Source organism: Xyrauchen texanus, chromosome 12 (assembly GCF_025860055.1).
Source record: "Xyrauchen texanus isolate HMW12.3.18 chromosome 12, RBS_HiC_50CHRs, whole genome shotgun sequence".
In the NCBI taxonomy this organism is placed as follows: Eukaryota; Metazoa; Chordata; class Actinopteri; order Cypriniformes; family Catostomidae; genus Xyrauchen; species Xyrauchen texanus.
This window is the reverse complement of record NC_068287.1, coordinates 9,703,581-9,727,871: the sequence shown is the minus strand read 5'-3', so window position 1 is coordinate 9,727,871 and position 24,291 is coordinate 9,703,581. Positions and strand designations below refer to the sequence as shown.

At 37.7% G+C, this 24,291-nt stretch overlaps 1 protein-coding gene across 4 annotated transcripts in view; it reads right to left on the bottom strand.

Annotated features, from left to right (window-relative positions):
- The window catches only part of LOC127653403 (hepatocyte growth factor-regulated tyrosine kinase substrate-like), a 35,358-nt gene extending 11,271 nt beyond the window's left edge, over positions 1-24,087 (bottom strand). Inside the window, exons 1-14 of one of the 4 annotated variants that reach the window (XM_052140078.1) lie at positions 23,948-24,087; positions 18,609-18,693; positions 18,375-18,450; positions 12,518-12,610; positions 10,741-10,864; positions 8,933-8,985; positions 8,778-8,846; positions 8,568-8,692; positions 5,978-6,080; positions 1,923-2,021; positions 1,743-1,838; positions 1,608-1,646; positions 1,052-1,213; positions 725-938 (exon numbers count right to left, since the gene is read on the bottom strand). In XM_052140078.1, coding sequence (XP_051996038.1) covers positions 725-938; positions 1,052-1,213; positions 1,608-1,646; positions 1,743-1,838; positions 1,923-2,021; positions 5,978-6,080; positions 8,568-8,692; positions 8,778-8,846; positions 8,933-8,985; positions 10,741-10,864; positions 12,518-12,610; positions 18,375-18,450; positions 18,609-18,693; positions 23,948-23,984 — 1,375 coding nt within the window. In that variant the 5' untranslated portion in view covers positions 23,985-24,087. The remainder of the gene's footprint in view (positions 1-724; positions 939-1,051; positions 1,214-1,607; positions 1,647-1,742; positions 1,839-1,922; positions 2,022-5,977; positions 6,081-8,567; positions 8,693-8,777; positions 8,847-8,932; positions 8,986-10,740; positions 10,865-12,517; positions 12,611-18,374; positions 18,451-18,608; positions 18,694-23,947) is intronic. The other 3 variants (XM_052140079.1, XM_052140080.1, XM_052140082.1) reach the window with 3 other exon arrangements.
- Between the last annotated feature and the right edge of the window lie 204 nt (positions 24,088-24,291).

Genomic DNA, 24,291 nt, shown 5'->3' with positions numbered 1-24,291 from the left:
TCCATTTTGGAATAAGGCTGTAACATAACAAAATGTGGAAAAAGTGAAGCGCTGTGAATACTTTCCGGATGCACTGTAAACACTCATGCCACTTGCATGTAAATTGTGGTTAGAATTAGCACCCTGCAAAGTTTTGATAAGATGCAGCATACAGCCTTTGTGCATGGTGCTGCACCTAGTACGGTCACGCAAAAATACAGCCTTGTGGACATACTTTTGAAACCGTATATATTATAACTTAACATTTTTACATTAATGGACTGGCCCCATTCAATTCCATTACACGTGCCTTACTGTAATCACCATTTTTGGTTTTTTAAATAAACAAACGATGAGGCTAAAATAGTTTTTGTGGAAATCACCATTGTCACAAATACTGTTAATCAAGCTTAACTTGTACTGAACCTGGAACATTCCTTTAACGTACTTGTAAAAGTTGCCAAAAGATCATGATTCATGACGGAAAATGTTAATGATCTTGCACTCAGTGGTGTAAAATTTTGTCCAATTAAAAGTACTTTCTAGGATAATATGTCCCTACCCCTAATAACACCCACTTCATACTAGCAAGCAGCAAATCATAATTTAGGGATTAAACTAAAGCCTAAAGTCCATTTAAAACAAGTACTTCCACAAGTATGTTACAGCATGTTGATAAAGTGCAAAAAGGTTCAAATTAAAAATCATAATCCTAATTCACAAGGTGCACACATGTCTGACTCACATCTCTTCTCATCCAGCTGGTTGAGAATCTCGAGCAGCTGTGGATGCATGTTGTTGATGGACTGGAAGAAAGAGAGCACCGCACTGTCATTGGTGATGCTGCGCCCGCGCATGTGGTTGCTCTTCATGCGGTTGAGGAAGGTGGTGACGGCATTCTGCAAGACCTTCAGGAACTGCTCGTGGTTCTCCTCCGATTCGCCATTCTGATACTGCTGCTGAGGTGTCACACAAGAATCTCATCAGGGAAAGTAGCAAGGAAGACATGTACACAGGAAGCCATGTTCTCAGGAAGACATGTACACATCCATTTTTCTAGTGCTCCATGTACCTCTACTATGTTGATGGGTTGGACTGGGGCGTGGCTCTCCACTGGTTGGCTGATTGGCACAGGCTCAGCCAATGAAACGGGGGCAGGAGCTGAGGGGGTGGGACTCTTCCGAGCCTCTTCCTGTTTCTTCTCCCAGTAAGTTCTGTTCAGGTAACGAGCCAGCTAAAAAAATGCAAATGTGATTTAAATATGCAGACAACACTTTTCAAAAATAACTTGATTATTTTTCAGTTAACATGATAATAAAATGCACTATTTGTGCATGACCGGTGCACCGTTATTTCAAATGCAAATAATTGTTCTCAAAATGTTGTCAATATATCAATTATAAACCCTTTATGCCTCAAACTGCTTTCTTTACAGTTAATGTCACAAATTCCTGTTACTTTTCAACCGTATGACTCCATTCTGGTATGTTACACAATCCAATTTTTACAATTTAATCAAGATAAAAATCAAGTCCTGCCTTCTGTGGATAAAGTGTCTGCAGAGTGGTTTAGCATAAATGTAAAACAATCAAAGAATTAAAAAAAAAAATATAGGAACATTTGTTCACCTCTGGATCCACTTCTTCAGCAGATGGAGCTGATGAGTTCTGAAATGCAGAGAAACATTTTACCCACTGAAGATAGATACAAAATGAGGGTCTTCAATTAATTGCTTTAATTACTATATGCATGTAGTCTCTTACCATGGGTGTGGTGTAGAGAGTGCTGACAGGTGGGGCAGAGGAGGTCACAGGGGTGGGATCAGCTTTAGGGTATGCAGAGTATGTGGTCTTATGTTTCTGTAAACAAACAAATCAAAGGATTATACAACCACATCACCTCAGGCTTCATGTTGACAGCAGCGTTTGAGGTATATGTCTCACCATCCTCTCCTTCTCTTCAGCTTCACTCTGAGACAGAGCGATGGCCAGCTGCAGCTCCTCTTCCTCCTGAAGTGCCGCCTCGTCTCTCTTAGGAGGCATCTGAGAAGCAGAGCAGCAACAGGTGGTCAGGGAGAAAACACAGGAAGGGCAGAAGGGGAGTAAAGCTGAACATTTATGTATTTTCAATTAAATCAGTTTTATTTGAAATAATAGAGATTCACCAATCTATAAAGTCTGCCTAATACTCATAATTATATACAGTATCTCACAAAAGTGAGTACACCCCAAACATTTTTGTAAATATTTGATTATACCTTTTCATGTGACAACACTGAAGAAATGACACTTTGCTACAATGTAAAGTAGTGGGTGTACAGCTTGTATAACGGTGTAAATTTGCTGTCCCCTCAAAATAACTCAACACACAGCCATTAATGTCTAAACCGCTGGCAACAAAAGTGAGTACACCCCTAAGTGAAAATGTCCAAATTGGGCACAATTAGCCATTTTCCCTCCCCGTTGTCATGTGACTCGTTAGTGTTACAAGGTCTCAGGTGTGAATGGGGAGCAGATCTGTTAAATTTGGTGTCATCACTCTCACTTGTCACAGGAAGTTCAACATGGCACCTCATCGCAAAGAAATCTCTGAGGATCTGAAAAAAAGTTGTTAATTTTTTGCTCTACATAAAGATGGCCTAGGCTATAAGAAGATTGCCAAGACCCTGACACTGAGCTGCAGCACAGTGGCCAAGACCATACGGCGGTTTAACAGGACAGGTTCCACTCAAAACAGGCCTCGCCATGGTCGACCAAAGAAGATGAGTGCACGTGCTCAGCGTCATATTCAGAGGTTGTCTTTGGGAAATAGACGTATGAGTGCTGCCAGCATTGCTGCAGAGGTTGAAGGGGTGGGGGGGTCAGCCTGTCAGTGCTAAGACCATACGCTGCACACTGCATCAAATTGGTCTTCCCAGAAGGAAGCCTCTTCTAAAGATGATGCACAAGAAAGCCTGCAAACAGTTTGCTGAAGAAAATCACACTAAGGACATGGATTACTGGAACCCTGTCCTGATGTCCTGTGGTCTGATGAGACCAAGATAAACTTATTTGGTTCAGATGGTGTCAAGCGTGTGGCAGAAACCAGGCGAGGAGTACAAAGACCAGTGTGTCTTGCTTACAGTCAAGCATGGTGGTGGGAGTATAGTGGTCTGGGGCTGCTTGAGTGCTTCCGGCACTAGGGAGCTACAGTTCATTGAGGGAACCATGAATGCCAACATGTACTGTGACATACTGAAGCGGAGCATGATCCACTCCCTTCGGAGACTGGGCCACAGGGCAGTATTCCAGTATGTTAACGACCCCAAACACACCTCCATGACGCCCACTGCCTTGCTAAAGAAGCTGAGGGTGATTGACTGGCCAAGCATGTCTTCAGACCTACACCCTATTGAGCATCTGTGGGGTATCCTCAAACGGAAGGTGGAGGAGCACAAGGTCTCATCCACCAGCTCCGTGATGTCGTCATGGAGGAGTGGAAGAGGACTCCAGTGGCAACTTGTGAAGCTCTGGTGAACTCCATGCCCAAGAGGGTTAAAGCAGTGCTGGAAAATAATGGTGGCCACACAAAATATTGACACTTTTGGCCCAATTTGGACATTTTCACTTAGGGGTGTACTCACTTTTGTTGCCAGAGATTTAGACATTAATGGCTGTGTGTTGAGTTATTTTGATGGGACAGCAAATTTACACTGTTATACAAGCTGTACACTCACTACTTTACATTGTAGCAAAGTGTCATTTCTTCAGAGTTGTCACATGAAAAGGTATAATCAAATATTTACAAATGTGAGGGGTGTACTCACTTTTGTGAGATAATGTACTTATTTCCTATAACCAAATACAATGGCCAATATACAAAGCGAAACAATTTTCTCTTTAAAAAAAAAACTACAAAAACAAATTAAAACATCAGAAATATACGGGTTGAATTTGAATAATGAATAGCTATTATAATAATAAGTAGCGATGCACCGATACTACTAGGTAAATACTTGTATTTGGTATCTGTGTTATTTAATATTTCCAAGTAGGAGTACATTAACATGCATGGCAGTTCTAAACTTTGAGCCATTTCGTTCTTCCAGTTTAAAAACAGAAATTGAAGCAACATCATAAAATACAAGGTAAATGCGTAAACTCAGTTGTGATTGGTAATGGAGTACACCAATACATCATTCAGTTTTGAGTGTTTCTCCACATTATTCGCGAGAAGGAATGCTTCCATCCATTTCATGACACTTTAATGAAGTGTTTTCCAGTGCTCCGATATTGTGTGTCATGGATGATACTTTCAAGCTACAATATGTCATTAAAGAAGCATAAAAGCAGCATTACAGTACTCCATATGACTCGTGCATTATATTCAAAGTCTCTTGATGCCACACAATAGCTTTGTGAATCGCAAAGTATACGTTTACTGCACGCGCAGCAAGCTTAAGTGAATAAGTGCCGCTCTTTTGTTGACACATACTCAAAACACGCACAAGGTTATTCCTTGTGTTCAGCTGCCAAAAAATAAATTACGACTGAATTTGTATTATTTTGTAATATTAACATAGAATTTTTACTATAACTAATATTAACAATGACAATAAAAATATTACATTACAAATTACAATCATATTTAAATTAAATGTGTAATGTGATATCCCATCACATCTAAAGTGAACACAACTGGCTTCATTTTTACTGGAACTATTCTTCATTTTGATGCTGTATTATCTAGTAGAGTAGTTTTCTTACTAGGCTACACATTTTTTATGTAATTATTTTCTTTCTACTCCATTTTATAATGAAATGTGTAGTTATAGAAAATTGGTTTCATCCCTGATGATAACATTTCAAATTTGTTCAATTACAGAGAATAAAGTGTAATTTAAATTAATAATTTCAGTTTTTGCAGCAGTGTCAAGAATTTCGGTGCATCACTAGTACATCAGCTGATACCTAAAACTAGGTACTTGTATCAGTCTTTACAAATTGGTATCGGTGCAACTCTAGTAAGATGTCCAATCACTGACTTCAACCAATTCAGACAGTGCCAACATTTGTTTCTTTATTCTTTTTAAAACACACAAAACAATCTTGTAATTTCTGTGCCACTAGCAACACCAACTGGCCATGACATAACAACATTGGCTCAACAAATGACAATTTGGGGCAAGACTACTTGTTTTGCCAAACAATGGTGGACAGAGGGAGTGTTTAAGAAACCCATTTGGAAAGTAGCTATGTTCGGAATGGAATACTAGCTTGTTTCTTAGACAGTATGCTTACCATTCTTTAAACAAGTATTAAGTGAAACAGTTTTTTACTATAAACATAATGAAATATACATATGCATACACTGATACACCAAATATTAGGAGCTAATCGCACTAAATGTGTTTTTGGGCTCAAAAATATTTTGACCGTACCGGTAACCCAAATTTGACAGTAACGGTAGGGTCACATGGTCTTAGGTATGGCCCGGGTTTGGGCTTAAACTCAGACCTCATAACGGAAGATAAAGTCAAGCGCATCGCATTGTGGAATACAGTATTCTGCACAGTGTGTTCTGTTTGTATATGGCACATTTTGTATTAGATCAACTGGGTATTCCATGCATAAAGAAAATTGAATATTATGCAGAGTATACATCTATACTACTGAAGAAATATTAAAAGCATCATGTTTATGTTAGGACTCAAATATTACATTCCGAAAATAGCTAGTTATAATTTTAGAAATTCCACCTGGTGACGCAAATGGCACAATAATTCCAAACTACCCTTTAAATACTGCATTGATTACTGATTTAGGTGTGATTTACAGTTAGCACACAAATTAGAATGTAGTATGTGCCCTTACTCATGAGCCTCAAAATTGCTTGGCATTTTAGTTCCAAATATACTGGTGCACGAATTCAGATAAATTGCTTGTCAATTAATTTGGTGTTATGCTTCATAATTGTGATGCCCATGAGTGTGAGCTCTCTATGAAATGCAACTACTTACTGATTCGGTGGGCACTACCTGAGACTGCTGGGACAGTGGACTGGTCAGGTACTCAGGGGGGAGCTCAGACTGCCCAGCACTGGCACTCTTCCCTTCAGCTTTCCTAGGAGGGGGAGAGAGTGAGGGTTGGCTGTTGAGGAGGAGGGGTTAAAAGACACACACAACCTGGTAAATCTCTAGAGGACAGCAGGATTATAAACAACTGAAACCCAAGGGACAACTCAAGGAAGAGAATACACTGATATAGAGTAAAAACTTATAGGGATAGTTCCATTTATATTCCATTATATTCTTTCAACATTCAACAGTTTTTACCCCTAGCCTCAGTGAGACTCCCCTACCCCATACCTACCAGAAACTCACATGCACTACATAAACTCATGGACGTGCTCTCTTTTACACAAATCACACCGCTCAAGCAATTATCCAATTACATTAACCTTTTGTGTTCCATGGAAGAAAGACAAATCACACTGCTTTGAAAAGGCATAAGGTTGAGTAAATAATTACAGAAATATAGTTTTTCTTTTAAGGAATGTTCCAGATTCAATATAAATTAAACTTAATCACCAGCATTTTTGACATTATGTTGATTACCACAAAAAAAAAATCAGGCTCGTCCATGGTTAAAGAAAGGTACTTACAATGGAAGTGAATGGGGCCAGTCCATAATTGTTAAAATACGTGATTTTTGTGCAATTAACTTATCAAATCTTATCTGTGTAAAATTGTATAAAATTATTTTAATCACACTAAAATGAAGTAAACATGTATAATATTTATTTCATGTGGATACTTTCAAAACTATACTTTTTCATACTTTTGTATTTTATAGAGCTATTGAAATTAATGCGTTACCGCATGCAATTCATTAAAATGTTTAAACTGTCATTGCCCATAGCAATGAAGCCACAACCAATGGGGACTAGCTCTTTTAATTAGTCAACCTCCCACTTATATTTTGGGAAACGTTTAATGTTACTTGAATTGGTGCCATTTTAGTGCATTTCTATCTTTATACACTGGAAGACTTTGTTTGGAAAAAGTTAATAAGCTATTATTGTTACATATGGTTTTGTTTTCTTTCCTATAAAAAGGAAATAAATACATTGACAGGAAAATTTATACAGAGTCAAATTTCAGCACTTTTAAAATCAATGATTGATAGCAATCAACTATGAAAAAAGCATGGGATTAATTGCGATTAACTATGAAAATAATGCAATTAATCGCGATTATATATTTTAATCGATTGGCAGTACTAGCATTTTAATAATTTTATAGTTTTGTAGGACCCTATTATTTCTGTATTGTGGAAAACACGGACAGAATCGCACAATCCAGACAACAAAGAAAATTGAAATATGAGATGAAATTAATGCATAAATGCACAACTAATCAAATTAAAATTGTAATATGCCCTAGTGTGATTAAACCACAAAAGGCTGAGAATTATTAAGTGAATGTGAGAAGCCACTGATAATTATAAACTAAACTCATCATTAACATAAAGTCAACTCTGTGTGTGTGTGTGTGTGTGTGTGTGTGTGTGTGTGTATTTATGACAAAGAGCAGAGCCCTTAATTCACTGTGAAGCACATAGCACATGCAGACTATTTTTTTTATATAATAGCCTTTTGCAATTTAATAAAACACATTATCCTGTTTACCAGAGGTGAGAAGATGTCAAAAACATCTGGCAACATCTGTTTTCTGGAAATGATGTTATCCGGAAAAAATGTGACATATTTTGTCTGTATAGTAAAATGTAATATTCAAATTAGTAGTCGTAGTAGTAGTAATAATCATTATAATGATACATCTATAATAAATGCATTATATTTTAGCAATATCTCAAGCAAGAATTTCATCATTGCTTTCATACATACTGTGATGCTCTACTGTGCAGCACTGTTTTTGACCATCATAATAATAATAAAAATAAACTCAAATTTTGGGTTTTGGATTGTGCTGTGAGATACAGTATAGATGCCATTCATTCATTTAATAATAAATGGTGCAATAGTATTTTGAAAAGTAATTGTTCTGTTTTCATTTGACAATTACATGATCATCTGATATCTGATTAGGCAGTAAATTATAAAATGTAATTAAAATAAAAACAGGAAACACAGAATTTGGAAAAACATAAAAAAAATTAAAAAGGGCCCTACTTTTAATTTTATATTTATGTACTGGCCCCCATTCACTTCCATTCTAAGTGCCTTAATGTAAAAAAGAGATATATATATATATATATATATATATATATATATATATATATATATATATATATTTATTTGTATTTTTTATAACCTTTGAAGTCTTTCAACATTTTTGAGGTAATCAACATTTGCAACAAATGCCAAGGCTTGATCTGAAATTGTTTTGAACCCGGAACATTCCTTACAAGTGACAAAAAAAACTAATCAAACCAGAATCAAAAACACATGTATAATGGGTAAACTGAAGCAAGGGACATAAAGAACCTTTACATTTTCAAAAGAGATCATGTTGCAATTGCGATTCATTACAGGCAAATACAGAAAAATAACCACAGAGAAGAATTTTCATCTTCGTGTATACTCACTGGTTGAGAAGCTCGAAGCATGGCTCACACACACGCACCTCCTTCTCAATGCCAAATTTAGGAATGGTAGAGTACTTAGAAGAGCACTTTCCACAGAAAATCTGCCCACAAGCCCTGCAGTGATGCTGAATGAAGAGCCACCAGCAGTTACACACTACTCATGAAAAATATAAAATCAGCATGGCAGATTATGCAAGGACTGATATATACCTTGCGGGTCATTACTCCAAACAGAACCCTACATCTGTGGCATTCCTCAGCATCAACCCATTCAGGGGCCTGGAAGAGAGGCAAAAAACAAGCAGATGACAACCCAAACATCAACGTCTGCACAACTCATTGCCTTTTTAAATAGATATTCTCACCCTCTCTGCTGCAAACATGGCATCGCTCTCCTTGAATTCTGGGAAGACGTGACCTGAGGGAGCAGAACAGATTGTTTCTCATTAAAAGGTGTTTGCAGTCACTTGTTTTGGCAACTGAGATTACTGTGAAGTCCTGACATCACTGGATAATGCTATATTGTTGGTTGCAGTGGCGTTCCTTAGGTCAAATCAGTAACGATACTGAGGGGCTTCAAAACTGGCCATAGCTTTTGTATACAGTGCATTCAGCACATTTTGTTCAGGGACATTTTGTCATGTTGCCGCCTTATGCTAAAATGACACTTGAAATTTAGCTCAGGTGCATCCCATTTATCTGGATCATCTTTGAGATGTTTCTACACTTTGATTAGGCAAACACCTGTCTATATAAGGTCTCAGCTGAAAATGTATATCAGAGCAAAAACCAAGCCATGATGTCAAAGGAACTGCCTGCAGAGCTCAGAGACAGGATTGTGTCGAGGCACAGATCTGGGGAAAGCCACAAAAAAAATTCAGCTGCATTGAAGATTCCCAAGAGCACAGTGTCCTCCATAATTCTTAAATGGTAGTTTGGAACAACCAGGACTTTTCCTAGAGCTGGCTGCCCGGCCAAACTGAGCAATCAGGAGAGAAGGGCCTTAAGAGAGAGGACCAAGAACCCGATGGTCACTCTGGTAGAGCTCCAGAGATCATGTGTGGAGAAACTTGCAGAAGGAAAACCATCACTGCAACAATACACTGATCTGGGCTTTATGGCAGAGTGGCCAGACGGAAGTCTCTACTCAGTGAAAGACCTAAAGGACTCTCAGACTGTGAGAAACAAGATTTTCTGCTCTGATGAAATGAAGATTGAACTGTTTGGCCCAACGGTAAAGCATGGTGGTGGTAACATCTGGGGCAGGGACTGGGGGACTGGTCAGGGTTGACGCAAAGCTGAATGCAGAAAAATACAGAGATATACTTGATGAAAACCTGGTCTAGAGCGATCAGGACCTCAGACTGGGCTGAAGGTTCACCTTCAAACAGGACAATGACCCCCAAGCACACAGCCAAGACAACACAAGTGGCTTAGGGACAACTTTGTGAATGTTCTTGAGTGGCCCAGCCAGAGCCCGGACTTGAACCCAATCGAAAATCTCTGGATGGACCTAAAAATATCTGTCCACCGACAGTCCCCATCCAACCTGACAGAGCTTGAAAGGCTCTGCAGAGAAGAATGGCATAAAATCCCCAAATCCAGGTGTACAAAGCTTGTCGCATTATACCCAAAAATACTTGAGGCTGTAATCACTGCCAAAGATGCTTCAACTAAGTACTGAGTTAAGTGTCTGAATACTTCAATGTTATATTTCAGTTTTTCTCTATTTAATAAATTTTCAAGTTATCAAAAATCTGGTTTTAGCTTTGTCATTATGGGGTATGGAGTATTGATTGATTTATTTTTTTTTTTTTGCCTTTTAGCATAAGGCAGCAACATAACATTTGTCTGAATGCACTGTATCTAAACAAATGGGATGTAATACAGGCAAAATATCTATTTTATATAGAGTTTATATATCAGTTGCAGCTGTGCATAACACATCATATAATTAATAAGATTAACTATCAATCAATGCATGAATTAAACTCACTTAGAAGGCAAAATATCTGACCAATTTCAAAGAATACATTTTTATATAGAACAAACCCATCAACTTTTTAACTTGGGCTGGAACTTGTCCACTCACATTAAAAATTTATGAATTCCAGACACTTTATTTTCCCCTTTAGAAAAATATTTATGTTCACGAATCTGCATGAAGCCTCACCTTCCACCTTCATGATCTGATAGGTGTCCTGGATGACTTTGTACTTGGGCTCGTTGCGGAAGGCATGGGACCATGCCTGGATCAGATAAAGAATCTTGTTCTTCACATTCGGTTCAGGTTGTTTCTAAGGACAGAAGCAACACATTTACTCAAACTCAGAAGTCACCTAACCAGTTCACAAAGTACATGAGAATAACAAAATATCATCCAGTATTTCCAGGCTCCAAACATTTTATATTACAGCTTATATTAGTTCACTTTAAAGGGGTCATGACATGGTTTTTTTTATTGTATTATTATGTTCCCTTAGGTGCAATTATAGTATTAATATATTTTTTTTTTAAGAAAAACTTTTAAAATCTAGTGATTTATGACCTTTTCCCACCCTGTTTCTCATCCTCTGATTCAAACAGTCTGTTTTGGGGCGTTTTCCATTTAAGACTTCAGTGTTAACGCCCACTGTTATGATTGGCTAACGTCAGTGCCTATGTATCAATTATTGACGCTCCCAGCCAGAACAATATGCAAGTAAACTAAGTAAAAACACTGTGATTATTCATAATGAATGAAATTGCGCTTTAAAAAGTAGTTTAAAGTTTAAAATAGATTACTTACAGTTTAGCGTCGTCGTTGTTCCCAGAATAGTCGGCACGGACTTATCTTTGAGCAACAGTTTTCTGGCAAAGCCAGCATCATATTGAGATTTGTTCTCAAAACAGTCATCCTTAAAATGTACAGAACAAACGCTTAAGTTAACACTGCCGTGACTGGGACGTCCGCAAAAAATAAACTGCATCCATTTTTCCCTGACGCCTGGATCTTTCGCAGCTTATTCAGAGGTTTTGTTTGACCACAGCCAGGAACAGCACATCTGTGTGGCATCGTAATTTTCCTGTGCACAAGTAGTCTCTGTCAGAGCTCGCTGTCCATCGACTGAACACTTGTGAGGCGACGGCGATACTGAAATGAGCGTAGTTGTCTTGCGCTTAAAGTGTAGTTATCTTGTGCTGGAGGCGGTCATATGCAAACGCTGTTACGTCACTTCTAACCGACACGTCACTTCTAACCATGAATCCAGAACGAGCTGTATTTTGAGCTTGATTAAATAAATGATTCGTTTAGAATGGGGAGGACGTCTTAAAATATTAAACTTGCAGGACGTTTTAATGATACAAAGACCTCTTATATACCAAAAGATCAAGGCAAATTTGGTTTCTCATGTCATGACCCCTTTAAATCAATTTCACAGAAAACACAGCATAAAAATACAGTACAGTGTGCGTTGTTTCCAATATGAAATTGCAGGAACTCCCCTCAGCAGCCACATGAACTGGGAGAGCATGTGACGTGATGACTAAATCAGGAAGTAAAGTGCAGCATGAGTCATCGAGTCTGACTCACTTGGAAGGCAAAGAGGAAGATCATAACATAGAAGGCAGGGCCAAACTGTTAGGTAACAGTCTACTTGGGCAAGTTGACCCAAAAATGAAAATCCTGAGTATTGATGCATGTCTTTTATAAAACTAGAGGCTTCACTTTTCTGCCTTAAAACCCTCCTAAAATTGGCCCCATTCACCATTTCCAAAGAAAAGAAGGGATGAGGTAATCAACATTATGCCACAAATGCTGTCAATTGAGCTTAACTTGTATTGAACCTCGAAAATTATTTAAACATCCCATAGAAGAAAGTCATGTGTGTTTGGATGACGACAGAACTTTTTTTTGTGGGTTTTACAGATTATCAGTGGATAGACACGTTGAGTTTGGCAAGCATTACCTTGAACAGCTCTTTCAGCTCTTCCATTGTCTGCTTACAAGCCACTTCATCATGAATTGTCTGGCCACAGTTCTTCACCACTGACTCCAGAACCTGTTGATACACATATGACCTTGACAGATCAGGGCAAAATCCAGGTATGTGCCTTATTTTTCAGACACTATGTATTATCCATTATATTCAATGTAAAGTTATGTGTATGCGCCATTATATATATATATATATATATATATATATATATATATATATATATATATATATATATATATATATATTTATATACAAAAATCACAAGTCGATATTGCCAAAAAAATAACAATACCAATCTTTCTACAGTATCTACAGAACCAAGTATACACTCAAGACTGTACTCGAGAGCTGTAATCGGTCATGCCAATGCCAACAGTGGTTTGAATATCGAGCCAACTGCGACATACACATTGGTATGCAGGCTTACTGTGATAATTAGTCATCTTTGGGAAAAGCAGACAAATAGTTGGTTTCTGGCTGTTTCTTTATAATTTTTTTTTTTTTTTAAGTTGGACAGCGAGTCTTGTTGGCTAGTCTATAAGCTGTAAATATTTGTATTGCTTATTTTCAAAAGCCATAAGTGTAGACTGTTGAAGACGATTATGATTGACTAATAAATATGTGAATGTCCAACGTACAGAATTGCAGTTTTTGTGTACTTCGTGAAGTAACGCATATACGAGTATCGTATTTTAGAGAAATAAAACACCTGAATACAAGTCGCACCTGGTCAAAGTTGTTTTGTTGAGAGAGAAAAAACTGATCAGATGAGTCGCATCTCTTTAAAAGTTGAGCTGACAGAGATTGCACATGGCAGTCACTGGGACCTGGGAGCAGCCGCCCGACTTCCCTTCATCCGCTCAAAATGTCAAAGAGTACTTCATGAAGATTACCTCAGGATCTATGTATCATGCAGTATTTGGCCTGGTTTTAATCAGGAGCACCTGCTTTAAGTCATCATGTTTGTAATGTTTCATGGAAAAACATGACAAATAAGCCACATCTGTTAATTTAACTCTGCTGTACAAAAAAAAAGCTTTTAGTCTGTAAGTGAAGCAATATGCCCTGGGCTCGACAATAACGACTGCCCGGTGGCCCGGGGCTAGTGTGAAAGAGATTCAGGCCAGTTGCAAGAACGGTCTCTTGCCCGATCGGGCCAGTGATAAATTTATAACATTAGTTCAAGCAGAAAACAAGTGTGAGAGAACAAAAATTACAAAGTCTTCTAACAGAGTACTCCGAGATGAGCGAGCGCGATTATATTTAGCTTGCAAAGACACACGAGCGCATTATATATTGGACGCGCTAGCACACAAGAACGTGCAGACACTGAGCGCACTCTCCTAGAACTGTCCTTGCTCTTTTCCGAATGCTTTAGCAGCCTCAATTAACAATGTGTAGAAAATAGCAGGGAACAAAAAAAACAACTTCATGAATTCGGATTGCACGTCTTGCGCAACATTGTAAATATCCACGCACATCCCATGTTCACAGTGCGTGAAATTCCCAATTTGTTTAGTTTTAACATGTTGGTGAAAATTATCACACCCACAGGAAGACAATGACTCAGTTTCTTTCTATTGGACTGTAAATTTCTGTCTCTCCGTGCATCTCTCTCATCAGCTCTCTTCGTGCAGGGAGTTTCTCTGTTTAACACTGTATAACGTGCATGCGCTCTCTCAAAGGGAAAGAACGCTACAATTGTTCGCACAGTAAAAAAAAAAAAAAAAAAGAACGAAAATCATTGCCTTTAGAGATGAGGTGTGGAATGAATCTTAACCTTAGTTAGGATAATCATGAGCTCAGGTTCCAAAATATAAATATATATTTAATTAGGTAATATATCAAAATGTAAACATCAATTAAATGATAATGGAATTTGATATGAAAAAAAGCTAAATCACTATTATCAGAGCTGTTCAGCTGCAGGGAGAAGATAGCTATTTAAAACATCATCCAAACTCCTGTTGCATGCCTCATTTCTGGACTGTACAGGTATTTTCTTTGTGCTTTGTGTATCAGTCAGTGTTGATCTTGTTTGGGTTCTCTAATTTCATGTTTATATCCACAATCTTAATTCACAGATTAGGCCTAATGTTTACTTCGGGCTGGGCGATAAAACATTATCGATATTTATCCACGAAGTCCACGATATCGATGATAAGCTTTTGAGTAATTTTCTATAGCCTGTGTTCTACATCTAGATGATCAGGTGCGTGTCACTAAAAACGCAAGCAGTATGATTTTGTCAGACTGTATGAACTTGCTAACGATTAGGCTATGTCAGTCACAGCGGCCAATGTTCAAGACATCATGATGACGTTTGCAGCCTCTCATCGTCTCTAGTGAGCAACGTGACAAAACAACAGTTCTGTGTACACCAGATCTGATCTTTCTTTAATATTGTATTCTTTAATATTTTTCTATAGTATCGAACATGTTTCATTTCTGCCCTGTCCCGTTCTGAGGCGCCGCATAAGCCCCCAATGCAATTTTGTATAGAGTATTTTGACTGTGTAGGATTTTTTTGGAAATTCAAAACAATGTGCATATGTGAATATATATCATGATAAATATGACTATTGAAATAGTCATATTTAAGTAATATAATATTTTTGGCCATATCATCCAGCCAAAAGTATACCTACTAATATATATATATATATATATATATATATATATATATATATCACGTCAGCACTGATTTAGTAGCAAGGTCTCCCCTCTCAGAGATTTTTAAGTTTATTACATTCAGCCAATAATCAAATCTTTCACTCAGTGACTAAATCTTTGGTTGTGAAAACACTACACAGGGCCTAAAAGTTGACAGAATGACTTCTGACAGGTGGCTGAAACCCCATAATTTCTCCACAGAACTCTTAGCTTCAAAACGTATGTGTGTAAATGGCAGGACGGCTGAGGTAAATGTGATGAAATAATGAATTATTAATAATAACTGTAAAGCACTAATAAATCATAAAGGCATAAATCAGATTTGTAAATTACAAACGTGATTTTGTGTTGTGACCAGGGCAGGTTTTGGTTGGGCTGATAAAAATCTGAAGCACTGGCACAACTGGGCCAGTAGAAAAAATCCTTAGTATTGAGCCCTGATATGCTTACTGTATTCTATTAATTAAGGGTGCTCCAATCGATCGACCGCCGATCATTATCGGCCAATAATCTTTAAATTGTTAAATAGTTTGATCGGTGGTCTCTTTAAAGGCCAATCAGAAAAGCCAATAAATGATGCAAAACTTGTGAGACTATTTATCTACGTGCAGCTAAAATGGCTTCACCCATCAGGGATCAATAAAGTATTTCTGATTCTGATTTTTTTTAAATAAATAAATTCATTAAGGTTTTGTTTTTTGTTAATAAAAAGGTATTAAGACTGATATTTCCCTGACGCACTCAAGGCCCAGGTACGTGGGCTGCTTTCTGATGTCCTGGTCACTGGACTGCAGCAGCAGAATGGTGAGGCAAGTCTGGCAGCGAGCGGCTCCTAGCCCCCACAGAAAGTACCACGAGCTGGCTCCTTGCATGCCATGTATGCTGAGTTGTTGGATGAAGATGGGGAACATGGTGGCGGTGACATCAGCAGCTCATCAACATCGCAGATGAACCTCTACCTATCGGAGCCAGTTATGCCGCGGAGCAGGTATAACTGACCCAGTAACTGGGTCACTGACTGAATGTTTACTGCGAGTGTGATGAAACTTCATTATGTGGGTTATGTGAAGAGTTGTGTTTGACAGTGGTCTAGTGCAGTGTTTCTCAACTGGTGGGTCACAACCCAAAAGTGGGTCGCAGGTCTATTCGTAATGGGTCGCTGTCAGCAGGGAAAGAACAATGCCACGGTTCTCCCATTGAAGATATTTCGGCGGCCGCCCAAGTGATAGCCCATCTAAGACTGCCGAGGCAGATTTAATGATAATCTCGCAATCAGATAAAGGCTTCTCACCTGCACTGCGACATTTTCACGGCACGATTAAAGCTTTTGTATGAATGTAACGGAACCAGCTCACGGTAATGATCTGCTCTTCTCGGCGTGCAACAACGGGCTTCCCTCAATATTCCAGTGCACAGACCTCAATACTGATGTGACCCATTTCACTTTTAGTGAGACTTTTCTAGTTAAAAGCATTACGGAGGAAGTCAAGTCAAACCTCTTAAACAGCCCTGACATGCCAAACAGCACTGAGGAGGAAAAGGGCAATACTGTGCTATCCGCCAATTCTTTTTTCATTATGCATCATCACTTTACAAAATTGTTAAATGATTTTACATGAGTAAACGTAACTGTTATATTTTGACAAAATGTTATAGTTTCATATGAAATAATCTAAAAAGGTAGAATCTATTAGACCTCATTTTATATCAACAGTGGCAGTTGCAGTTAAAGTTTCAAAATGTGCTTCAGCCATTTTTTTTTTTTTAATAAATACTACAATATATCATTAATGAGTTTATTTTCCTCCTGTGTAATATGCATGTTCTGTTTGAATAATGTTTGAAATTAGGAAACAAACAGGATAATAATGGGCTCATAAATAAATATTCTCTTAAATTGTTAAAATGGGGAGAGAAAACTTCATGTTGCTTTTGTTGTTGACATCAACAACAAAAATAATGTCACTTGATGCATGTCCTTTTACTGGAAAACCATGAACAAAAAAAGAAAATGTGACCAGAACACATTAACTACAGGTTACATTGTATTATTGTGGGTCGACACTTGATTTCCAAAGTAAAATCTGGTTCTTGAAGCAAAACCAGTTGAGAACCACTGGTCTAGATTTTAAACAATAATATTATGACAGTTCAGAATATTTAAACTGGCTGCATAAAGTACTTGTAAAGGCAAAATTCTCTCGATCTATGTGCAAGCATATGCATTTGATGTGCAGCATGTTAGATTGCCAGACATTATTTACGCATAAATTATGTAAATAAGATGCTTATTTAAGCCGAAAATCACAGAACCTTTCAAATGATGACAACGTGATAACTTTCAAATGATGAAACAAAGTGCCTCGAAAATATGGTAGTTTTATTTTACATTTGATAACATTTGCATTTTTGTGTTACGTGAGAACTTGATATGGCAGTTAAACATCCGAAAAGCGTCACGCACAGTTTATGTAGCCAATATGTATCTTTGATCTACTGATCTTTGATTTATCGTTTTTATTTGATTTGATTTCAACCGCCGGAAGAGCAATGCCAAAACATGACTGATATTTAGGGTGTTTCCAAATGGTATTAATGTACCCTTGAAGGGCACTTTAGGAAGAGGACTCCACTCGATAGGTTGTTCCAAACAAACTAAAGAATGTTAATTATTTCACAAATGGCCCTTTCACAAGACTTTTAGTGAAGGCTACATTTAAACTGTGATGCCATGCTCCCTTCAGAGTGCCCACATCAAGAGCTCTGTCATTCGTAGTGAGTAGGGCATTGGGATGATCACTTTCGATTGCAATTCACCCTTAGTGTTTTAGTGTTTCAACCACAGATGTCACAAGAGAGCACAAAGTTACATAGTGCAGCTTTAAAGGGCCATGCCATTGTTTTAATTTAATTTGAAAATATTTACTTTTTTTTTAATTAAGGAGTGTGTTCGTTAGCATTTTGGTTTTTGCTCAAAATTGGTATTGAGAATTGTGAAATTTCATAAATATTGGTATCAACTACTGAAATTTTAGTATTCTGAAAACCCTCCTTCCGAGCATCTTTATGGTAATTTCTGTTGAGCTGAATTATGTGCAGTAGCAAGTAGAATAAAGTAAAATAACTATACTGTATGTAGATAAACTATGCTTACCTCAAGAGCATACAGTGCTACGTGTGGATTTTTATCATTGAGTTTCTTCTTGATGGCAGCGATTGCATATTTTGCCCTAGAGGGGGTCAAATAACAGAACTGGAATAAGGAAGTTTGGCCAATAGTTATATTGTCATAAACACATGATTCCTGCTCCTCGATTGACATTAATTTGCCTAATACCTTATAAGTGCAAAATCATAAGGTTAAAAATTGAAGAGTATATGCTCTTACTGTGTATCGCCTTGGCGAATGAGGTCACAAATCTGCAAAATGGACTCCCAGTCTGTCTCCAGGAGCAGCTGACTGGTAGCTTTATCTGTGGAGGATTGGATGAAAACATTGGTCAGATCATCTATAGTGTTATCAGAACTAATGGTCCATTTAATGACAACACAGGAAAAGGGGAAAAGCCATGTTCAGCTTTGACAGAACTTCCATTTCAACATATTTCTCCTCACTGATACACAACTGATATGATTCCAATAATCAAATAATTAAATGTACAGTTCAGCCAGATGAATGATTAAAGGAATAGTTCTCCTTAAAGTGAAAATTCTGTCATCATTTCCTCAACCTTATGTTGTTTCGAAACTTAATGGTGTAATTTGTCCCCACAACTCAGTTTCATACAGCAGTGCTGAATACTGTACATTCCCTCTGAATCTTTCACCAGATCTCACAGTTACAGTTGAATCGACTGGGGGGCACTGTAGATTAGAGGTCGACCGATATAGTTTTTTTCAGGCCGATGCCGATCTTTTGAAATCCGGGTCAGCCGATGGCCGATTAATGCAGCCGATTCATTTTGGCCGATATGTGCTTGTTACCTCTTATTTGAACCTTTTATTTGTAAGATAAAATGTAACACAAATAATTACTTAAGATAGACAACATTTCTCAACAAATACATTTATTGAACACTTGACACTTAAATTAAAAATGTATAATGTAAAAACATATTGTATAAATAATGTATAACAAATATATTAAATAAACAAAGCAGGTGTTACTGAACTGCTCCGAGACACGAAGGTTGAGATCCAAATGCAGCTTTAATTAAGGGGCAATCCAGACACGTAATCCAATATTCAGAGCATCCAAGAGAAGCACAGGCATAACTAGGGATGGGTATCGTTAAGGTTTTAATGGTATTACTATCTTACCGATACTGTTTATCGATCCGGTACTTTAATGGTATTCTTAACGGTTCTTTTTGTTAGAATATATATATATATATATATATATATATATATATATTACACAAAGATAAACGTTATATAGGCACAGTGATTTAATTTCAGGAAGGTCTACTAACATTACTGTTCAGGTGTGGTCTAAAAAGAAATCTAATAATCTAGTAATCAATTGTAAAATAACACTGCATAGTCTATCATAGATAGATTAATGCTTATTAATGCAGAAGTTATTAATTCAGGAGCTGTAAGTGATTTTCTCTTCGCCTTTTGATGTTTGATTCGCAGTAATGGCTCAATCGTCACATGTTTAATAGACAGCTTCCCCTTTAAGACCGAGTTCAGATCTAATAGGCTCCTGATGCAGCATATTTTCTCCCAACTATTTCCATAACTACGTCCATTTAAGACATAAACTGTGTTTAAGTGAATCTCCAAGCCGGTCGTTTTGACATATTTTTGTGTATAGTTGATCGTTTAGATGCGCACATGAAACCCAAAGTAGCCTATACTTTGCTTGTCTCTTTGCGGTGTGTTTCAGAGCGCGTGCCGCCTTGGGAACGGTATCTCTTGCGCTCTTTTTATTATTAAACGCGTCCCGCAATTTAGCAACAGTAGCTAGACTGCATTTTACAACAATCACCGATCGTGCTGATTCTGACGTTAAGTTTGAGTTTTAGGGAGGAATGTCAGTGCACCACTGTGAAGGGAAGGAAGTTGTGCTAGACAGAATGCGGCTTATGTATAAATATTCTTTTTATAATCTTTGGAAGGCGAAATATAAAATAAAATCAGACTAATAAATCACAGATCTAAATCAGGCTACGTTTGAATGTTTAGTTCTGTCACTCATTTAGCTGGGCTCTTGTTGTGCTCGCTGTGCGCGAGATCGATCTCTCTCTCTCTCTCTCTCTCTCTCGCTCTCTCTCTGACTGCGAATAGCTAAATTGCATCACAGACAAATGGTTTCATAGAATTATTATACATAGAAATGGCTGGCGAGATAAAATAACTTTCTCTTTATAGCAATAATACATGTATTTTCTTAATTTCTCCAGTACCGACAGCAGAAAAGATAACGTCCGAGCTTACCAAAGCCAGTCCTTCAATAGCATATAGCGCGTTGGTATCTTTTTTATTACTTATTTCTCTGCATTGTGTGTCTTATATTTGAGAGGGTTGTCACTCAAACAGAACAAATAAAAGTCTCAGATTCACTGTCTGTAATTGCAAAATTCTTGCTTGCTTATTGTGACATGATAGCAACCCTTCTGCTGTGATAATGCAACTTCAACTACGCTATCAATATCCAAAGTAGCCGAACGTCATGTCGCGTTTTTTCTCAAAGTTGACAGTAAAATTTCAAAAGTTTTTAATTAAATATAAAGAAGTTATACAAATTTAATCCTTACTGCCTTAGGCACTGGATGAGGTCTGTTCACTCTGCTGGAAAATGGCTCTAGGGGCAGCGTGCGTCGAACACGTGTTCCACAACAACACTAGGCTGCCCACAGATGCGCCTGCCTAATAATCGGCTTGATATGCTTGGATATTGGCCGATGCCGATTATGTAAAAAATGCTAAAAATCAGCCGATTAATCGGTCGACCTCTACTGTGGATGCGTGCCTTTGAGGTGTTGGATGAGAGACGATATCATGGCATCTGAATTTAATTCTACTCTATTGATAATCAGTTCTTGTTGGAGTCATGCAAATCAATGGTCAAGTATCTTATTTTATAGTGGAAGATTTTATGCGAAGCTGTACAAGAAACTCAGAAGCTTATCAGACTGGTATTAGCGTTAAATCTCTGAACACAGGTATATCTAAAAAGCTAACATTAACCACTTGTTTTTCTTATTAATAACATGTGAAATTATAAAAATGTGATTTTTACTTTAGACTTTTTATTTAAAAGTTTTTTTTTTTGTTTTGTTTTTTTAATGCACATTAGTTGAAAATGAAATGCTCTTTTTTTAACAACCAGGACAGGAATGTTCTATGCAATAATATAATGGTGCTGAATAGTTTATGTATTTATTGCTCCCTCGTGGACTAAGGAAACATCAATTTCAAAATCAGCTGACTTCAAAATTTGAACATTAGTATATATACACTCACCTAAAGGATTATTAGGAACACCATACTAATACTGTGTTTGACCCCCTTTCGCCTTCAGAACTGCCTTAATTCTACATGGCATTGATTCAACAAGGTGCTGAAAGCAATCTTTAGAAATGTTGGCCCATATTGATAGGATAGCATCTTGCAGTTGATGGAGATTTGTGGGATGCACATCCAGGGCACGAAGCTCCCGTTCCACCACATCCCAAAGATGCTCTATCGCAGGGGTGTCAAACTCAGTTCCTGGAGGGCCGAAGCCATGCACCTTGGCACTAAGGGGCCTAAAGTGTGCCAAGAAAACATCCCCCACACCATTACACCACCACCACCAGCCTGCACAGTGGTAACAAGGCATGATGGATCCACGTTCTCATTCTGTTTACGCCAAATTCTGACTCTACCATCTGAATGTCTCAGCAGAAATCGAGACTCATCAGACCAGGTAACATTTTTCCAGTTTTCAACTGTCCAATTTTGGTGAGCTCTTGCAAATTGTAGCCTCTTTTTTCCTATTTGTAGTGGAGATGAGTGGTACCGGTGGGGTCTTCTGCTGTTGTAGCCCATCCGCCTCAAGGTTGTGCATGTTGTGGCTTCACAAATGCTTTGCTGCATACCTCGGTTGTAACGAGTGGTTATTTCAGGCAAAGTTGCTCTTCTATCAGCTTGAATCAGTCGGCCCATTCTCCTCTGACCTCTAGCATCAACAAGGCATTTTCACCCACAGGACTGCCACATACTGGATGTTTTTCCCTTTTCACACCATTCTTTGTAAACCCTAGAAATGCTTGTGTGTGAAAATCTCAGTAACTGAGCAGATTGTGAAATACTCAGACCGGCCCGTCTGGCACCAACAACCATGCCACGCTCAAAATTGCTTAAATCACCTTTCTTTCCCATTCTGACATTCAGTTTGGAGTTCAGGAGATTGTCTTGATCAGGACCACACCCCTAAATGCATTGAAGCAACTGCCATGTGATTGGTTGATTAGATAATTGCATTAATGAGAAATTGAACAGGTGTTCCTAATAATCCTTTAGGTGAGTGTATAGGCCTATAGCATGAGACGTATTCACTTATTTTATAGTAGGTCTACATTGTTTTTGTCCTTTTTGCATCTTAACAGGCATGGTCAATATGAATTGTAATTTTATGGAAAGGTTGAATAAAGGTTTCTCTGAATTCTCCTGTGTTCCAAGGAAAAATTCACCACATGTGTTTTGCAACAACATGAGTGTGGGTATATGATGACAGAATTTTCATGTGTCAACAATTCCTTTATTATATCACCAGCAAAATCATCAACTTTCTTCAGAAAACACTTCTCACGAATACCCCCATTTCACAATAATCCATGTGATCCCAATATCCATGTAAAATGCACAAAAATTCAATAAATCTTTTCAAATCGAAACGGTCTAAAGATCTTCGGAAACTGCTGGAAATGGAGCTGACGCATGCACCAGGAAGTTGTGGAATTGTTATATGGTGATCCTCAATGCAAATAAGCTTACGTAAAACAAAACAACGGTCTCTCTCCAATAATGCTCAACACTCGATTACAAGATCAAAAGCTTCTTCCTTAACAACAAATCGTCAGCTAAAGAGTTTCAACACAATTGGACAAAAACCAAACTCAACTCAAGTGGTTTTTATTGTCGTTCAACCATATACAGTTAGTACAGTAAACGAGACAACGTTCATCCAGGACCATGGTGCTACATAAGACAACATAGGACAATGTATGCTCTTTTATTAGCCAAGTGTAAATAAAACGTTATATTGTTGAAATACACTATTCCAAAAGGTGTAAGCCATGAAAAACATACAATCAATGGTTTACACACCTTTTGACCAATTAATGTTCATGAATTGTCCAGTTGTTTGAGGTTACTGGACAAGAACATTATGACAATCGTGATCTTTGGCAAAGAGTAACACATTTCACATACGGATGTGCTCGTTTTAATGGACTAATAAGAGATGTAGTGTTCATGAGAAATAGGCCTGAGAGTATCGTTAGCTCATATGCGCTGCTATCTAACTAATTTGATCAGCATAATCGACCTGCTGAAGACTATAATGAGACCACATGGTTTAATCGAGATGAATAATAAGAGTGTGATGTTAAAGATGTCATCGGTGTGTTGAGACAATAGATACTCGAGCTTCGCTACCATTAGCATTAGCACACACATCAAACAGCGGCCTGTCACTCTGAATCAACACCGAAAACATGGAAATGTTCAACATACCCAACAGTCTCTCAAATGTACCGCCGCCTTTGCCCATGTTTGATCTCTCACAGTGGATTACTGTGTGTCCTGCTTTTGCTGTGTTTCACTTGTGAATAAGAGACAGTTTCACTGCCGGGTGACACGCGTCAGCGTAAATAAAATGGTGCAAACGTCTGATAAAAGTCCTTGTGAGAAGACGTTTAATTTATAACATGTTTTTGAATGTTTACTTATTTTTATTTTAGACTTATAGTTTTTGTGTTTCACAATTATTTTACTGTTTAAATTCGGCTAAAAAATGCTGTACGTGTTTTAGGAATGAATTTGCTCATTTGACTATCATAAATATTATAAACAGAATA